The following is a 16,248-nucleotide window of genomic DNA, read 5'->3' as shown; positions in this document are numbered from 1 at the left end:
CTGCTGGTACCCTGCCCCCACCCCACTAGCCCCCTACCTCTGGTGTGTCCCCACCACCTCGAGTCCCTGCAGCTCCTGCCCTGCCCAGGCTATCAGACGCAGCCGTGGCTCCAGTAAACAACACCCACTACACTACCTCTTCTAACAGACTTCTGGCTTGGGGCTCTCTGGTCCAGCAACATCCACGGCCAACTAATTAGAATCCTGGTTTTTGGGGGTGGAACCTGTACATCCCTTCTTAATTTCATTTTTCACATAAGCAGTGCAATACGTGCCCAAGTTGGGGAGGGGTGATTTGTGTGATTGCATGTAGGAGAAAAAAGCATTAGACCATATATTTGTTAAAAGGTAAACACTGAACTTGAAGAAAAACAAAACAAACAAAAACAAACAAAAAACAGTTATACACTAAGAAATAACACATATACAATAGTGAGGCTTCTTCCAATACCCTAAGAGCAGTACAAATATAACAAAAAAGTGGGAATCAGCAGCAACTATGCTATGTTGTACCTGTAGACTCTGAATTAGCACAATGTGATGTGCGAAGGAACCTAATGTTATGAAACATTTTGGCTACGTCTACACAAGAGCGCTACTTCGAAGTAGTGACATCAAAATACACTCCGATGCGTAGTGTCTACACACCTGCCGGGCCTGGCGCCGTCCATGTTCAATGTTGAAGTAGCTATGAGGTATGCAGAAAGGGAGCGTCTACACACACACAAGCAGCCCCTTTCGAAATAAGGGGCCAGGAAATCCCCCAGACGGGGTCACGTGACAGATTAGCCCTTCCAGGGCAACAGCAAGCCTCTCCTTTAAAGGGCCCCTCCCAGACACACTCGGCCTGTACAGTATAAGTCCTGCATTGGTTCCACTAGCCCTGTAGACCTAGTGCCTGCAGATATGGACACCCAGCAGCAGCGGCAGCAGCCGGAAGCCCTGCAGGACGTCACCTGCTGGGGAGGTGCCCTGCTAGACACTGCACAGGTGACTGCCCAGCAGCTCCTGGCAGGGGAGCCCTTCTTGGGGCAGAAGGAGATGTCCCAGACCATCAGGCCCTCCTGGTCCCTTCCCACCAGGTGCTCTGCCAGCTCTGGAGTTGCCCCGCCAGCTCGGAGTGATGGGAGCACCTGGTCATGGGGCAGTGGGTCAATGACCAGAGGCTGTGGAACTTCCTCATGCAGTGGCATACCTTCATGGAGCTCTGCCAGTGGTTGACCCCCTCCCCCTGCCCTCAGACGCCAGGACACATGGATGTGGTATGCCCTAACCATTGAGAAGAGGGTTGCGATTGCTGTCTGAAAGCTGGCTGCTCCAGACAGCTACCACTCTGTGGTCCATCAATTTGGTGTAGGCAAGGCCACAGTTGGAGCTGTTGTGATCGAGGTAAGGAGGCCTGGGCATGCACCCACTGGGAGGTGGGGGGCTGGGAGGGAGGGGCACAGGTGGGGGGGCTGGGCTCACCCTGCACACCCTCACAGGTGCCCATGTTCCCTCTCTGCAGGTGGTCCGTACTCCCTGTTGCTCCAGAGGGTTGTCTGAGTTGGGGACCTGGATACAGCCGTCGCATGCTTCGCTGCCATGGGGTTCCCAGATTGCTGCAGGACCCTTGATGGGACCCACATCCCTATCCGTCCCCTGGAACACAGTGTTGAACGCTTTATAAACAGAAAGGGCTACCACTTGGTGGTCCTGCAGGCTATGGTGGACAGCCAGGGCTGGTTCTAGGATGTGTATGTGGGCTGGCCCGGCTGCACCTATGACACCCACGTGTTCCGCAACTCAGGCCTGTGGTGCTGGCTAGAGGTGGGGACCTACGTCCCGCAGAGGGAGATCTCACGGGGGGCACCACCGTGCCCTTCTGCCTCATGGCAGATGTGGCATACCTGCTGCAGCCCTGGCTCATGTGACTCTACACAGGCCACCTCAGTGCCAGCCAGGAGTGCTACAACACCTGGCTGAACCATGCCCGGCAGGTGGTTGAGCGGGCCTTTGGGCACTTCAAGGGCCAGTGGCGCTGCCTCCTCACCCGCCTGGATGTGGACCTCCTGAACATCTCCCAGGTTGTGGGCGCCTGCTGCACGCTCCACAACCTGGTGGAAAGCAAGGGGGAGGCCTTCGTGCAGGGGTGGGCAGTCAAGTCTGGAACGGGCTACTCCCAGCCAGCCGCCAGCCCTAGCCACCAGGCCCCCCAGGAGGGGGTCCGGGTCTGGGAGGCCCTGCGGGAATATTTTGATCAGGGGGCCCAGTGAGTGCCGCCCTGGCCATCCCTGCTGGGCCTCCTGCACACTGCCCCCCGCCCCCCCAACAAGCACATGTCACAAAGGGGTTTGGGAGAAATAAAACTTTAACTTATTGATAACTGTTAACTGTTCGAGTATGATTTCTGCAGAGCAGTTATCACAATTATATACATGGAGGGGACAACTATATACATTGGGGGACACATAGACGGGCCGGCCGTTGGCCTATCACTTCTGATCTAGGGTGGATGGGCACGACCCCTGCTAGGTCTGGGGCTCTGTCCTGCGTGCGTGTGTGAGTGCATGTGGTGTCCCTATGGGCGGCCTTTTCATGTGGTCCACTCCCCCACCCCTCCTCCAGGGAGCTGAGTGTGGTGCTGTCCGTGGGTGCACGTGCTGATGGGCACTGACAGCCGTGCCACCGTCTCAGGGCCATGGTCTGCCTGGGCCCTTGCAAGCCAGGGCCCACTGGGGGTTTGGGGGGCCCCCGGTCATGTATGGTGTCCCTGCCCCATGCCCCGGGGGTACATGCCCTCTGGGATATGTACCCGACAATCCACTGGCATGCTTGGGGGAGGTCTGTTGGGCATATGCCTGGCTGGAGCTGCAGGAGAGGAGGTCCATCATGAGCTTCTCCTCTTTGCTGGACCTCTCAGATGGTGCCACGGATGGTCCCGACTCTGGCCCTGGGGGTGCGGGGTTGGCCTCCGGTCCTGACTCTGTCTCCATGTCCTGCTGGGGCTCCTCAGCCACAATGTTGAGGATGACCGGTGGGGAGGAGGTGTCCCAGGAGACCAGGATGGCTCTGAGCTCCCGGTAATAGGGGCAAGTGTTGGGGGCGGCCCCTGACTGGCTGGCCGACTCCCGTGCTTGGGCATAACCCTATCGCAGCCCCTTGACCTTGCTGCAGACGTGGTTAGGAGTGTGGGCAGGGTGACCCCGGGCAGTCAGGCCCTCAGCCAGACAGGTGAACACATTCGTGTTCCGCTGCTTGCTCCCCATTACGTGAAGCACCTCCTCTTCACCCCAGAGCCCCAGCAGGTCACGGAGCTCAACGTCAGTCCAGGAGGGGCCCCACTTCCTGCCCCGCCGGCTGGAGGCCTGGGAGCCCTGGGGGCGCTCAGGGGGCTGGCTGGCTGGCTGGCTGCCATCAGCTGTCTCTGGGTCATGCAGGAGTAGTGCATGGCACAGCTGCTGCCTATATGGTCTCAGCTTCCTGCTATGGGGTTTCTGGGTCCGTGTGGCTTTAAGAGTCACTGGGAGCAGAGATCATAGAGCCCTGCAGAGGCTGAACAGTATGTCTCTGAGTCCCAGCTGATTGCCGCCATGGCGGACCCTGCTATTTTGAAGTAACAGGACACAGATCGTCTACACGCATCCTACTTCTACGTTAAACATCAAAGTAGGGCGCTGTTCTCACCTTCTCATGGGGATAGTGGTTTCAGTGGTTTCCACATCTAAGGTCAGTTGAAACTTCCAAGTAGCACGCAGCGTGCGTAGACACGGTGTGCGCTATTTAAGAGTGGTCCTTGCTACTTCAGTGTTTCGCTCTAGTGCAGACGCACCTTGTATGTCATGCTGCGAATGGGGAATAGACAGTAACCATCAATCTAACCTACCACTGGATGGCATTTTTGTTTCACCGAATTACTACTGAAACCCCCCTCATTTGTAGTGAAAAGTTGACTTTTATGGGAAACAGTTGAGAAACAATGTTTGCTAGGCTTTTTTTTTTCAAAGTCATATTTCTTCATAAAGTATCCAAAACCACTCTAACCTCCATTCTATAATTCTTCAACATTTTAAAAAAGGGGCAAATGACAGACTGCTATTATTAGATTGGAAGACTCAGATTACCAATTACTAATAAAATTTGCTACTTCTACATTTCCTGTAATGTTTTATTCTCTACACTATTAATAATACATTATCAAGTGAAATGCAAGAAAATTATTCTACTGAGGGGTTCTCATGATGAAATAAACCTTTAGGCTACATCTGCGGTAGAGGGTTTAGTTGACTAAACTCACAGATCATCTACACACAAAATGTGTTTTGTCGACATTCTGTTGACAGAAAAGTTTCTGTATAGAAAAGTTTCTGAGCAGACACTCTAGAAGGCCCTCTGTTGTCAGACAGCTTTTGGGTCACCAGGCAGCCTTGTTTGCCAAGCTTCTGGTTGGCCATTCTGTCAAGAGAGCGGTCAAGCAGTTTGACCACTCCTTGTGGACAGAATAGGTTGCTTTTTGATCTGCTTTTGTCTGTGGATGTGATCTGTCTACCGAAGTTTACCAAAAGATGTCTTCTGACAGTAACTTCTGTTAACAGATCATTGTAGTGTAGACGTAGCCTTAGTGATGTTGAAGTGCTCTTTAATATTACTGGAACCCTTTCAGAAAAAAAATAGTTTATTGTCACTAATTGTAGCCTGTTTTGTTTATAATGTATGGACTCTAATCTTTTATTCGGAATTTGTATATTTAAAAATACTAGATGTTAAAAACATCATTCAGAAGTCAGGGTGGGGAATTGAGTTAATCTCTAGCAGATAAATAAAAATATTAATATTAAGGATAAACTTCTTTATGTAAATTTAGCATACGACTCCTTGTGATGTTTATAGATCATCCCTGCAACTTGGCAGAGAGGGTTTAAGGCAGGGAATGTTTTCAACAGTACAGTGACTCATGGTGGCATTATAGCAATAAGAATATATTTTTAAATTGGGGTGGTAGAACTACATTGTTTTCTTTTTTGTAGCTTTACAACTATATGTAAGCATTCTTTTTATTTTTTGGCAGAGGATAGTGGGGGGATCATCATGATAATTCATAAAGACAAAACAATTTGACATTGAAATTGTGATGAGTAATGCTGTACTTTTTAGGATCTGTCATGTGGCTGTAAAATTGTCACATGTTCATAATTCTAATTGACTTCAATACAACTGTTTTGTCTGAAATGTATGTATGAATTATCTATATTCATATTTACATAATAGTCAAAAATTAGTGCAGGAGGTAATGAATTATGGTGATGATCCCTTGGTATAAGATATATAGTTGTACTTTTAAAAAATTTATAGCAAATAAGGTTGTCTTTTTCTCCAGCTATTTATATTGATGTTTAATAATTTTCTCGTGTGTCACAGACATCGATCATACTGCTGGTTCTTCACCTAAACTTCCAGGGTGTCAAGGACCTTGGGGGTCAGCAGCTGCCTGTGGCTGGCTCCGGCAGTGGTGGGCTCATCCTGGGGTTGGTCCCTGCTCTGGCTGGCTGCCGCTGTGCGATGTCCACGGCGGGCCGTCTGGCACCACGGACATCGCAGCGCTGTTGTGGCCCTCGGATGGTGCATCTGCGGAAAGAGCAGGGAAGAGAGAGGACAGCCGTTATTACTGGGCCCTGGCCTGTGGCCCATGCCCCCCTGGTGCTGGGTCACCATCCCCTGTCCCCCAACCATGGGCATGGTGTCCTGTGGGTGGCCCCCTTTGGGGGCTCAGCACCCCCACCCCTCCGGGGATGGGGTATGGCACTGTCTGTGGGGGCGGGTGCTGACAGGCCCTGGAGGCTGTGCCGCTGTCCTGGGGCCGTGGTCTGGTGGGGCCGTGGGGGGCCCTGGTCATGTCCTTTGCCCCCTCCCCATAACCTGGGAGTGTACGCCCTGTGGGGTACATACCTGATGGTCCACTCTCGCGGTCGGGGGACACCCGTCAGGCGGATGCCCTGCTGGAGCTGCGGGAGGGGAGATCGTTGAGGAGCTCCCCATTGCTGGATCCCTCCTCCGCTGTCCCAGGGGCGGGCTCTTCTGGGGGCCCCTGGGGTGCAGGGCTGGCCTCTGGTCTGGATTCCAGCTCTGAGGCCTGCTGGGGCTCCTCGGCCATGGTGTCAAGGGTGACCGCAGGGGGAGGAGGTGTACTGGGGGCCCAGAATTTCCCTGAGCTCCCTGTAATAGGGGCAAGCAGCGCGGGTGGCCCCAGACCAGCTGGCCGTGTCCTGGGACCAGGCGTAACCCTGCTGCAGCTCCTTGAATTTACTCCTGACATGGTCAGGAGTGTGGGCAGGGTGACCCCGAGCAGCCAGGCCCTCGGCCAGCCGAGCGAACGCTTCTGTGTTCCACCACTTGCTTCCCATTATCTGTAGCAGCACCTCCTCCTCACCTCAGAGCCCCAGCATGTCTCGGAGCTCAGCGTCCGTCCAGGAGGGGCCCCGCTACCTCTCTCCTCGCCTCACTCCCGGCTGGATGGCGTGGAGCCCTGGAACCCCTTGGAGGGTGTGCCCTGGGGGTGCTCAGGGGGCTGGCTGGCTGCCATGGGTGCTGGGTGGTGGACTGGGGCCTCTGGAGTGCGTGCAGGGCTGCCAAGTGGGTGTGCTGCTGCCTACACGCTCTCAGCTTCCTGCCACAGGATATCTGGGTCCGTGGTGCTTTAAGGACTGCTGCATGTGGCAACCATAGAGCCCCGCAGCAGCTGCAGAGCATGTGTCAACCAGTCAGCTGTTTGCCTCCATGGAGGACCCCGCTGTTTCACAGTAGCGGGACACGGATTGTCTACACACACCCTACTTCAACGTTCAACTTCGAAGTAGGGTGCTATTCCCATCTTCTGATGGGGGATAGTGATTTCAACATCTCGCCGCCTGGCATCGATTTCAACTTCGAAGTAGCACACAGCGTGCGTAGATGCAACATGCGCTATTTCAAAGTTGGGCTGGCTGCTTCAAAATAGTCGGCTAATGTGGACGCAGCTATAGAGGTGAAAAGGCCAAATTGCGACACTCCACCTCTGAAAGGTTGCTGACCTCTGGTTTAGGGTAATATGACTCGTAAGTGAATGAAATTTTGTTTAAATAGTGTATGGAAATTTATTTGTGTGTTATTGCCCTTGACTCCACTTTCCTCAAATTTTGATCAGTGTCCCCTTGCAAAAAGTTTCCACATCTGCAGTGTTGTCCCTCCTGAGAGGGGAAAAAAAGGTGTCCCTTACCCATATTATTTTAACAAATGTCACTAGATTAATAAGATTTATAGACTGTGCAGTGCCCCAGTGGGCTTCATTCCTTCAAGGAGTGTTCTAAAAGGAGAGGAAAATAAAACCAAACCTTTACCAGTGTGCTTGAGAAATGAGAAGCAGGTTAAAAAAAAAAAATAAGAGAGACGCCACTCCTCACTCATGCCACTTTGTGGGGCTAGGGTTTTCTTCGTGTTGTAGCCCCCTAAGGGAGCTGCTGAGACTCAGCCACCCCATTCCCCCAGTACTGGATTAGTCCTTCTGGTAGCCCGGGACTAGTCGATTTTGGCAGCTCTTCTTGGCTCTGGTGTACAGCCAGAAATGAGCAGCCAATGGAAACAATGGGAGTGGGTCTTAGAGGTGAGCACTTCCCTGTGTGGCCGTTCCTCCATCCTTCTGGGAAAGGGAAGGACATCATGCAGAGCCTCTTCCTCCTCGCCACCAGGCAGAGCCAGACACTCAGGTAGTGCTGGCTCCCCACTGCTTCTCCCCTACAGTGGGGACCTGGGGCTGGCATACCACCCACACAGGGGAGGCACTGTGGCTTGGAGACTTGCTGGGGGACCGGAGTGCCAACTCTGGTTCATCTTGTGGTGGGTTGAGGGAAGCCCTGAGCCCCTGACCAGGTGCTGATGTGCCATCCACACAGGGGAGGCACTGAAGCGTGGAGACTCGGTAGGGGGTTGGAGTGCCAGCGCTGGCTCATCTTGGTGTGGCTTGAGGGAAGCCCAGAGCCCCGCAGGCTGGATCATGGCAAGCTGTGGATGGATCAATACAAGCCATGTGCCAGATGCAGCCTGTGGACCATAGGTTCCACATCTCTGGTTTAGACACTACTGAGTCCTGCCATGAGTCTAGGGAACCGGACTAGATGACATCTTGAGGTCCCTTCCAGTGCTATGAATCTATGATTTCAACAGCAGAGATTGTGGCCTTTCTTCAGGGCCATGGATGGTTTTGCTGTAAGGCCACCAGGCTCATGGATCCCCTTGATTTATACACTCTGGTTTCAGCCGCTACCCATGAACATCTTGCTTCGTTATCCGTCAGCTTGTGCTCAGGGTATCAAGCCAAGTGGAGTCAGATACATTCAGAAACCAGTTTCTTGTCCATATTGCCATCATGTGACCTGCCATTATAAGGAGTTCAATGACTCAAGTGTAGTCTTATTGTGTATGTCTGGTCAAAGACTGATCAGCAGTCCAGTGGCAAAGAAATGAGCTGATAGTTTGTTCACATCTCCGTGAGAAAATATGCACATGAATCCTCTTACACCTTATAAGTTACAGTTTTAGAAGAGAAGACAGAGATCAAATGTGAATTGTAAGACCTGAGCAACAGAGCAGGGTGAAACATAAGAATGGCCGTAATGGGTCAAATCAAAAGTCCATCTAGTATTCTGTCTTCCAGGAGTGGCCAATGACAGGGGCCCCAGCAGAAATGAAAAGAACAAGTAATCATCAAGTGATCCATTCCCTGTCACTCATTCCCAGCTCCTGGCAAACAGACACTAGGGACAATATCCCCACCCATCCTGGCTAATAGCCATTGATGAACCTATGTTTCCTGAATTTATCTAGTTCTTTTTTTGAATGCTATTATAGTTTTGGCCTTCACAACATCCTCTGGCAAGGAGTTCCATGGGTTGACTGTGCGTTCTGTGTCTGTTTTAAATCTGCCACCTATCAATTTCATTTGGTGACTCCTCGTTCTTGTGTTATGAGAAGTAAATAACACTTACTTTTCTCCGTATCACTATTTTATAGATCTCAATCTTACCTCCCCTCTTAATCATCTGTTTTCCAAGCCTCATTAATCTTTCCTGACACAGAAGCCATTCCATATCCCTAATCATTTTTGTTGTTCTTTTCTGAACCTTTTGTAATTCCAGTAAGTCTTTTTTTGAGATGGGGTGACCACATCTGCTTACAGTATGCAAGAGGTGAGCATGGCAGGGATTTATGTAATGTCAATGTCATATTTTCTGTCTTCTTATCTATCTCTTTCTTAATGATTCCCAACGTTCTGTTTGCCTTTTTGACTGCTTCTGCGCATTGAGTGGACGGTTTCAGAGAACTGTCCACAGTGACTCCAAGATCTCTCTCTTTAGTGGTAACAGCTAATTTAGACCCGATACTTTGCACTTATCAACATTATATTTTGTGTGTCATTTTGTTGCCTGGTTACTCAGTTTTGAGGTATCCTTTTGTAGTGCTTTGCAGGTGTACTGCTCTGTGTTTGCCAGGATTGCCTTTTTTTAAAAAGTTGGCATATTAGATTACCTCCTATCATCTGGTACAGAAAATGACTACATCACATTAGCTTGTCTCCAATCATCTGGTACAGAAGATGATTTAAAGGCTAGCTTACATACAATAGTTAGCAATTCTGCAATTTCACATTTGAGTTCCTTCAGAATTCTTCAATCAATACCATCTAGTTCTGGTGACTTATTATTGTCTAATTTATCAATTTGCTCCAAAACCTCCGTTAATGACTATTCAGTGTGGGACAGTTGCTCAGATTTGTCACCTAAAAAGAATGGCTCATGTTTGGGAATCTCCCTCAGATCTTCAGCCATGAAGGCTGATAAAAAGAATTTAGTTTTTCTACAATGGCCTGATTGTCCTTGAGTGCTCCTTTAACATCTGGATCATCCAGTGGTTGTTTATCAGGCTTCCTGCTTCTGATGTACTTACAAAGTTTTTGATATTACTTTTTTGAGTTTTTGGCTAGTTGTACTTCAAACTCTTTTTTTGGCCTTCCTAATTATATTTTCACACTTTGTTTGCCAGAGTTTATGCTCCTTTCTATTTTCCTCACTTGGATTTAATTTCCACTTTTTAAAGGATGCCTTTTGGCCTCTCACTGCTGCTTTTACTTTTTTTTTGATTAGCCATGGTGGCGCTTTTTTAATTTTAGGTATACATTTAACTTGAGCCTCTATTGTAGTGTATTTAAAAATTTCCATTCAGCTTTCAGAAATTTCTCTTTTGTCATGATACCTTTTAATTTCTGGTTAATTGACTTCATTTTTGTGTAGTTCCCCTTTCTGTAATTAAATACTACAGTGTGGGTCTTCTGTAGTGTTTTCCCTGCCCTGTTTATGTTACATTTAATTACATGATGGTCACTATTACAAATTGATTGAGCTAAATTCACCTCTTTGACCAGATCCTGGACTCCAATTAGGACTAAATCAAGACTTGCACCTTCTCTTTTGGATTCCAGAGGTAGCTGCTTCAAGGAGTAATCATTAAGGTATCAAGAAACTGTAGCTCTGGATTGTGTCCTGACGTTATATGTACCAAGTCAATATAGGATAGTTGACTGAGATTTTTATTTTTAATAGCATCTCTAATCTCCTTGAGCATTTTATAGTCACTACGGTCAGGTGATCAGTAATATATCCCTACTGCTTGCTATAGTCTTATTACTGGAACATGGAATTGTCCATGGAGATTCTATGGTATAGTTTGGCTCATGTAAGTTTTTTATTTCATTTGATTCTACACTTTCCTTCATATACAGTGCCTCTCCCCCACCAGCACAACCTGTTCTGTCCTTCTGATGTATTTTGTACTCAGGTAATACTGTGTCCCATTGATTATCCTCATTCTACCAAGTTTCCATGATGCTTGTTATATCAATATCTTCATTTCATATGAGGCACTGTAGTTTGCCCATCTTATTATTTAGACTTTATCACTGGTATATAAGCACTGTAAACACTTGTCTCCTTTTAGCTGTCTGCTGTTACATAATGTAACTGAATGGGACTCCATTTCATTTGACTGCTTCTGGTCAGAACTTGCCTGTATTTTATCATTTTCCATCTACTCTTTCTTACCAGAGCACAGGGAGGCCAGCAGAATTGCCAGGACTCTAGACAAGGTGTGGTGTTTTTTTGTTTTGTTTTTGTTTTTGTTTTTATTTTTATTTTTATTTTATTGGCGGGGGCAAAGGGGAAGGTTTCAGCTCCATACTCCTGAAAAGGGGTAGGGCCTGAAGTGGAAGAGGTGGGACTGGAGGCTTGGGGCTAGCTTCCCCCTGCCAGACCTTCAGCACCACCCAGGGTGTGCTGCCTGGGGCAATTGGTGGTGTCTGGGAACTCTGGGCCCTTTTGAATCACAGGACCCTGTGTTGCCCCCTTTGTCTCTTCCTCTCCCCCAAGTTGGTGGGCCTGCCAGGATAATCTCCATTAATAGATCTTCCACAAGGGATGCATCTGACGAAACCACGTGCTCCTCTGCACCTTTTGGCTTCCTCCCTGCCCTGAATTTAAAAACTGCTTTACGAACTTTTTAATTTTAAAAAAATTGCTGGAGTATAGAGTTTCTGGACCATTACTCTGCCCTTATCCGTGCCATATCTGTTTTGTGAGTAAATGGGATTTTTCAGTAGTTAGGGTATTGTTACCATTCTTGAGCACTAAGTTCACCAGAAAAACATGGAAGTAAAAGTTTTTTTTAAAAAATGAATTACTTTGTGAGGTATATTTGACTGTCTGATCTCTAAGCTTTTTCTCTTGCAAAATTCACGTGTAGATTTTATTTTTTTCTGTAAATTGTACACTTTAAAACTTCTCAGTTTTGAGTCGTGCTTCTATGGTATCTTTAAAAATTATCATGCAAAAGAATGGTAATAGGATTCAAATTGTGTGAAAATTATTTTTACTTATTGTTAAAGCACATGGTAAGCTAAAAAGCAGTTCAGTTCCTGCTTACTGTTATGAGGCTGGGGTAAGGAAGATCATGGTTGGAACACTAAAGAAAGAAGAAATAAGTGTTCCCAAAATTTAATTTTTGGGGGAGGAAAAGGGTATTTTTTATAATTATATGTTATCTTGAAAGTTCTGCCAATTATTATTTGCTTGTATGTCACCAACTTTGTGGGAAATGGGGACAATCTCTATTTTTCTGTTAGAATGAGTGTTTGATGGAGGTGAAATTGTCTCTTGGAGACCAAATGCTGGGATCACAGAGGTATATACTGTGGATCCTGGTTGAAAGGAATGTGATGACATTGGCTGTAGGTCTGCTTAGGAGTTGTCATAATATAAATTTTGGTGGGAGGATGCTTGCAAAATCCCACATTTATCATAATTATTTGGGAATACAATGATAATGGTGTAAGCATTTATTGTGTTTGCATTTTGCTTGTTACAGACTCTGTGGGCTTGTTCTACATACATAAGGTGTTCTGTGGAATGCAAATGCAAAATAGTTTGGAACCATTTCTGTAAGAATGATCCTAGGCCTTTTTCTTCCTGGCTGCATTTCATATTCTCATTTAGGTGTTCATGTATAGCATGTTTGTAAGTTAGTGCTTTATTTTCATTAATTACTCAAGCCAGTAAGCTTAAACAGATTTGTGGTATGATCAACACCTCTATTTTAACTCTAATCGGAGATCTGGGCTGCCAGTTTATTTGTTCTAGCTTCACTTACCCTTCATACCAATTTATCTAACTACGTATTCATGTTTGTGATTATCTTCACATGGTCCAATTTTCAGCTAACCTCATATGGCTTTGCCAGAAATGGATCTTCAGCCTCGTGTGATCTTGTTTAGCTTCTCTGAAGTGGTGCCAGTTCCATCAAAAGCATTAAGGTTTTTAGGCTAAACATTTTTTTTTTGGTGGTCTGTTTTCTTTTTTTCTTTGGCATTTTGTGAGATTTGTTGTTCACAGTAGTCGTTTTAATAACAGTATCTCTTGAACCTTGAGCAGTTTGAAACAGGACTCTGTTTTCAGGGTTTGTGGGCTTGGGTTTTTTGTTTTTAATTACTGTTGTTGATTAATCCCTACTCTCAAGTCATCAGTATGCAGGGAAGACCAAGTGCCTTGTGGTCTGTGGTCATTACTAATCTCCTCCAGCTGGCCACATAGCTGTCATCGCTATCCATGTTTCTCATCAGCTTCCAGTCAAGGGAAGGTGTTCTTTCTGGCTACAATCATACCACTTTTGCAGATTGTCTGATGTAGAGTGGTCAGAGATACGTTCTAGTAAATTATGTCTAAGTTGTGGGTATTCCATGATAAAACAGAGCCTGGTGGCTGTGCTAATAAGCTGGCCTAGATTCCCTCTCCTGCTCAGGTGCACAGCATGATTATTCCCTTTAAGGGAGGCAGTTAATTTATACAAGTTAATGTATCACGTGCAAAATTATCTTTTGTTTATGCTTTTGTTATAGAGATGACGATGACATCAATGATGTTGCCTCTATGGCTGGAGTTAACCTTAATGAAGAGAGTGCCCGAATTATGGCAACCAACTCCGACTTGGTTGGAACCCAGATACAGTCTTGTAAAGACGAACCCTTTCTTGCTGCTATCCCTTTACATAAACGAATACTAGAAATGGGTGAGAAGCATGTCATTTGCTTTCAGTAGTATTGCCTTTGGGGCTGTTCAGCTTTAGTCAGTGTCACAATACACTATAGTACCCAGCATTGATATAATGAAGGTTCTATAAGCATTTCAGTTGTGTATCCATTTTTCATTCAAAAGTATCTTGGCTGTATCAAACTATACCAAAGTGACACTTTTTTTTTATAATCTTCTTAAGGACCTCCAAACTATTTGCAAATATTAGGGAATTAAGCCTCCCATTACCCCTTTGAGACTGGGAAATATTATTACTTAGAGATTGCATATGACCAAGATGAGGCATGGCAATGTTAAGTGACTTGCCCAAGGTCATGGCAGAAGTCTGAGTGAGAGTCAAGAATAGAATCCAGGTCTCCTACTTACTCCTCTGGTTTAGAAGACAAGTTGTTCATCCTGATGTATTTTTTAAAAGCCAAAAAGGGTTAAAATGTATTAATCTAGTTACTAACATCTGTAAATATTTAAAAATTTTGTGGTGTTAGTTTTTTTGTTTGGTTTTAGTTTTTGTTTTGTTTTTTGCTATAATATAGATAAAAATATCTTTTAATTGACTGTTGGGCCTGAATGTTAACAGATATTTTGAGAATTGAAAAAATATGAAAAATTAAGCATTAAAACATGACTTTTTAAAAGTGGCAAGTAATTACACTTAGTATTTATTTTCTGAATGAAGTGTGAACTAAGTTAAATGTGATGGCCACATGAGATCCAAAAAAGTCAGGAAAACAAAATTTTATTTTGACTTAAGGTAAAATTTTAAAAGCCATCCAAGTCCCATTTTAAATGTGATTTAGAAGCTTAAACACCATTGACTTTCAGTGAGACTTGGGCTTTTAAATACCCAATTCACCTGTGAAAGTGGGATGTGGGCGTGTATGTTACTTACATAATTTTGGAAATTTTACCTATAGTCTCATACTGAGGAAATTCCATGCAAATGCATGGAAACTCTTTTATGCTATGAGACGTCCATATTTTAAAAAGACATATTCATGTGCTTTGCTTTACATACTGTGAGTAGTTCCTTTGCAGCATTGAAGCTACAGCAGAAAATAAATTTTAAGTCTATAATTCGTTTATTCCAGTACCCTTGTTATGACGTCATCATGTGAAGTTTCTGTAAGAAAATATTAGTGCACATTTTTGGAAATCTGATGATTGCTGTCTGAAATTATGAAGTGCACAGGCTTCAGGGGCAAGTCCTTGGAAGGACCATTGTGAGACCTGCTGTCGTTGTACCATATGCTGGTGTAACAAAACTAAACGCAAAGAAAATTGGACCTAAAAACTGTGAAAATAACTGGAAAGTCACTAATAAAGTTGCTGTGCAATCCTTAATTAATTCTTCTGGGTATAATAATTGCAGACCAACATGGAGATATAATTTGAATTATGGGGCTTAGACGGCTCTGCACATAGTTTGAGAGCCATAGAACAGTGTTCACCATTTGCCTTTTGGGGTTTGCTCCTCAGAGAAGCAAATCCCTGTGGCTGTTTTTTGAAACTTTATTGGCTTTGATAATTGAAAATGAAACTTTCAAAGCTTTTAAAAGCAGCCACAGGGATTTGCTCCTCAAAAGCAGTGAATCCAACAGAATGGCTGCTCCTAGTGAGCTCTTGCTGCTGTTTCTAGAGCTTTATTTTGGTTTTATATAAAGTCTTCTGTAGTTTTGAATGTGGCTGTGGGGTTCACTAGTGGCTACTATTCAGTATCCATGGCTCTTGAGGAGAGAAATCCTGCAGCTGAGTTTGAAGCTTTGTTTTCACTGTATGTGGTCAGATTTTGTTGATCTCGGCGGACCACACAAAATTCAGTAGTTTGTGCTACTGGGTACTTAAAATAATGGGATTGTATGAGTATCGCAAAGCTCAGTCTTCCCATATGTTGGTATGCTTAGGCGTACAAGGACTCCACGAAACAGACTGTCATGTTTTTAGACACACTAGGAAAAGGAAAGTCTCTGTTAATTGGAGCCACTATTATCTTGCTTTTGTTTTATGTTTATAAATAAAAAAGGTAAATACACTTTTTCCTTACATTAATGTGTCTGTGTATGGCTAAAAATTGGAAGGTTTTTTCCAGCTTGAAAGCTTTTCATATTTAATAATCACTCCAGTATTTAGGACACCTTTCTAATGTTCCAGTAAATGAAAGAACTGTGTTATGTACAACATCAGGAAACTGCTATTCACTGCTGCCTTAGAAGCTGGTTCTTTCAAATTTTCTGTAATATTAATTCCCCTCTTTCTCATCTCTGAGCGAGAGCTCTGTAGAGAAACTCAGTAGTGTTCCCCAAAGGCTGTTTCAGAGACTGAGCTTTCCATTCACCAGAGTCATAGTATAAACTGCTAAAGTGAGAGCAGATGCTATGCAGTCTTTGGCAGTTAACACCAGCCAAATGCCTCAAAGTTATAGTAAAAGAGATTTCTTCTTAAAATATTGTACATTCTTATTTCTACAGTAACTTGGCAGCACTATAGTTTATAGTTTGCTTTAAATATAAGTATGATCAGTCCTTCTAAATATAAGGAATAGTTGAATGGTACATTAATGCAAAGATGCTAGATCCTTGCCTAAATTAATTTGTTCTCCAGGTTTGGG

At 45.4% G+C, this 16,248-nt stretch overlaps 1 protein-coding gene across 1 annotated transcript in view; it reads left to right on the top strand.

The window, feature by feature from the left end:
- LOC142020629 (transcription initiation factor TFIID subunit 4-like) overlaps positions 1-16,248 on the top strand; it is a 207,653-nt gene that overhangs the window by 22,813 nt on the left and 168,592 nt on the right. Inside the window, exon 6 of the mRNA XM_075008660.1 lies at positions 13,451-13,620. Within this exon, the coding sequence (XP_074864761.1) occupies positions 13,451-13,620 (170 nt within the window). The remainder of the gene's footprint in view (positions 1-13,450; positions 13,621-16,248) is intronic.

Source organism: Carettochelys insculpta, chromosome 14 (assembly GCF_033958435.1).
Source record: "Carettochelys insculpta isolate YL-2023 chromosome 14, ASM3395843v1, whole genome shotgun sequence".
Taxonomy (NCBI): domain Eukaryota; kingdom Metazoa; phylum Chordata; order Testudines; family Carettochelyidae; genus Carettochelys; species Carettochelys insculpta.
Note: the sequence above shows the minus strand (reverse complement) of the source record. Positions and strands in the feature narration are given on the sequence as shown.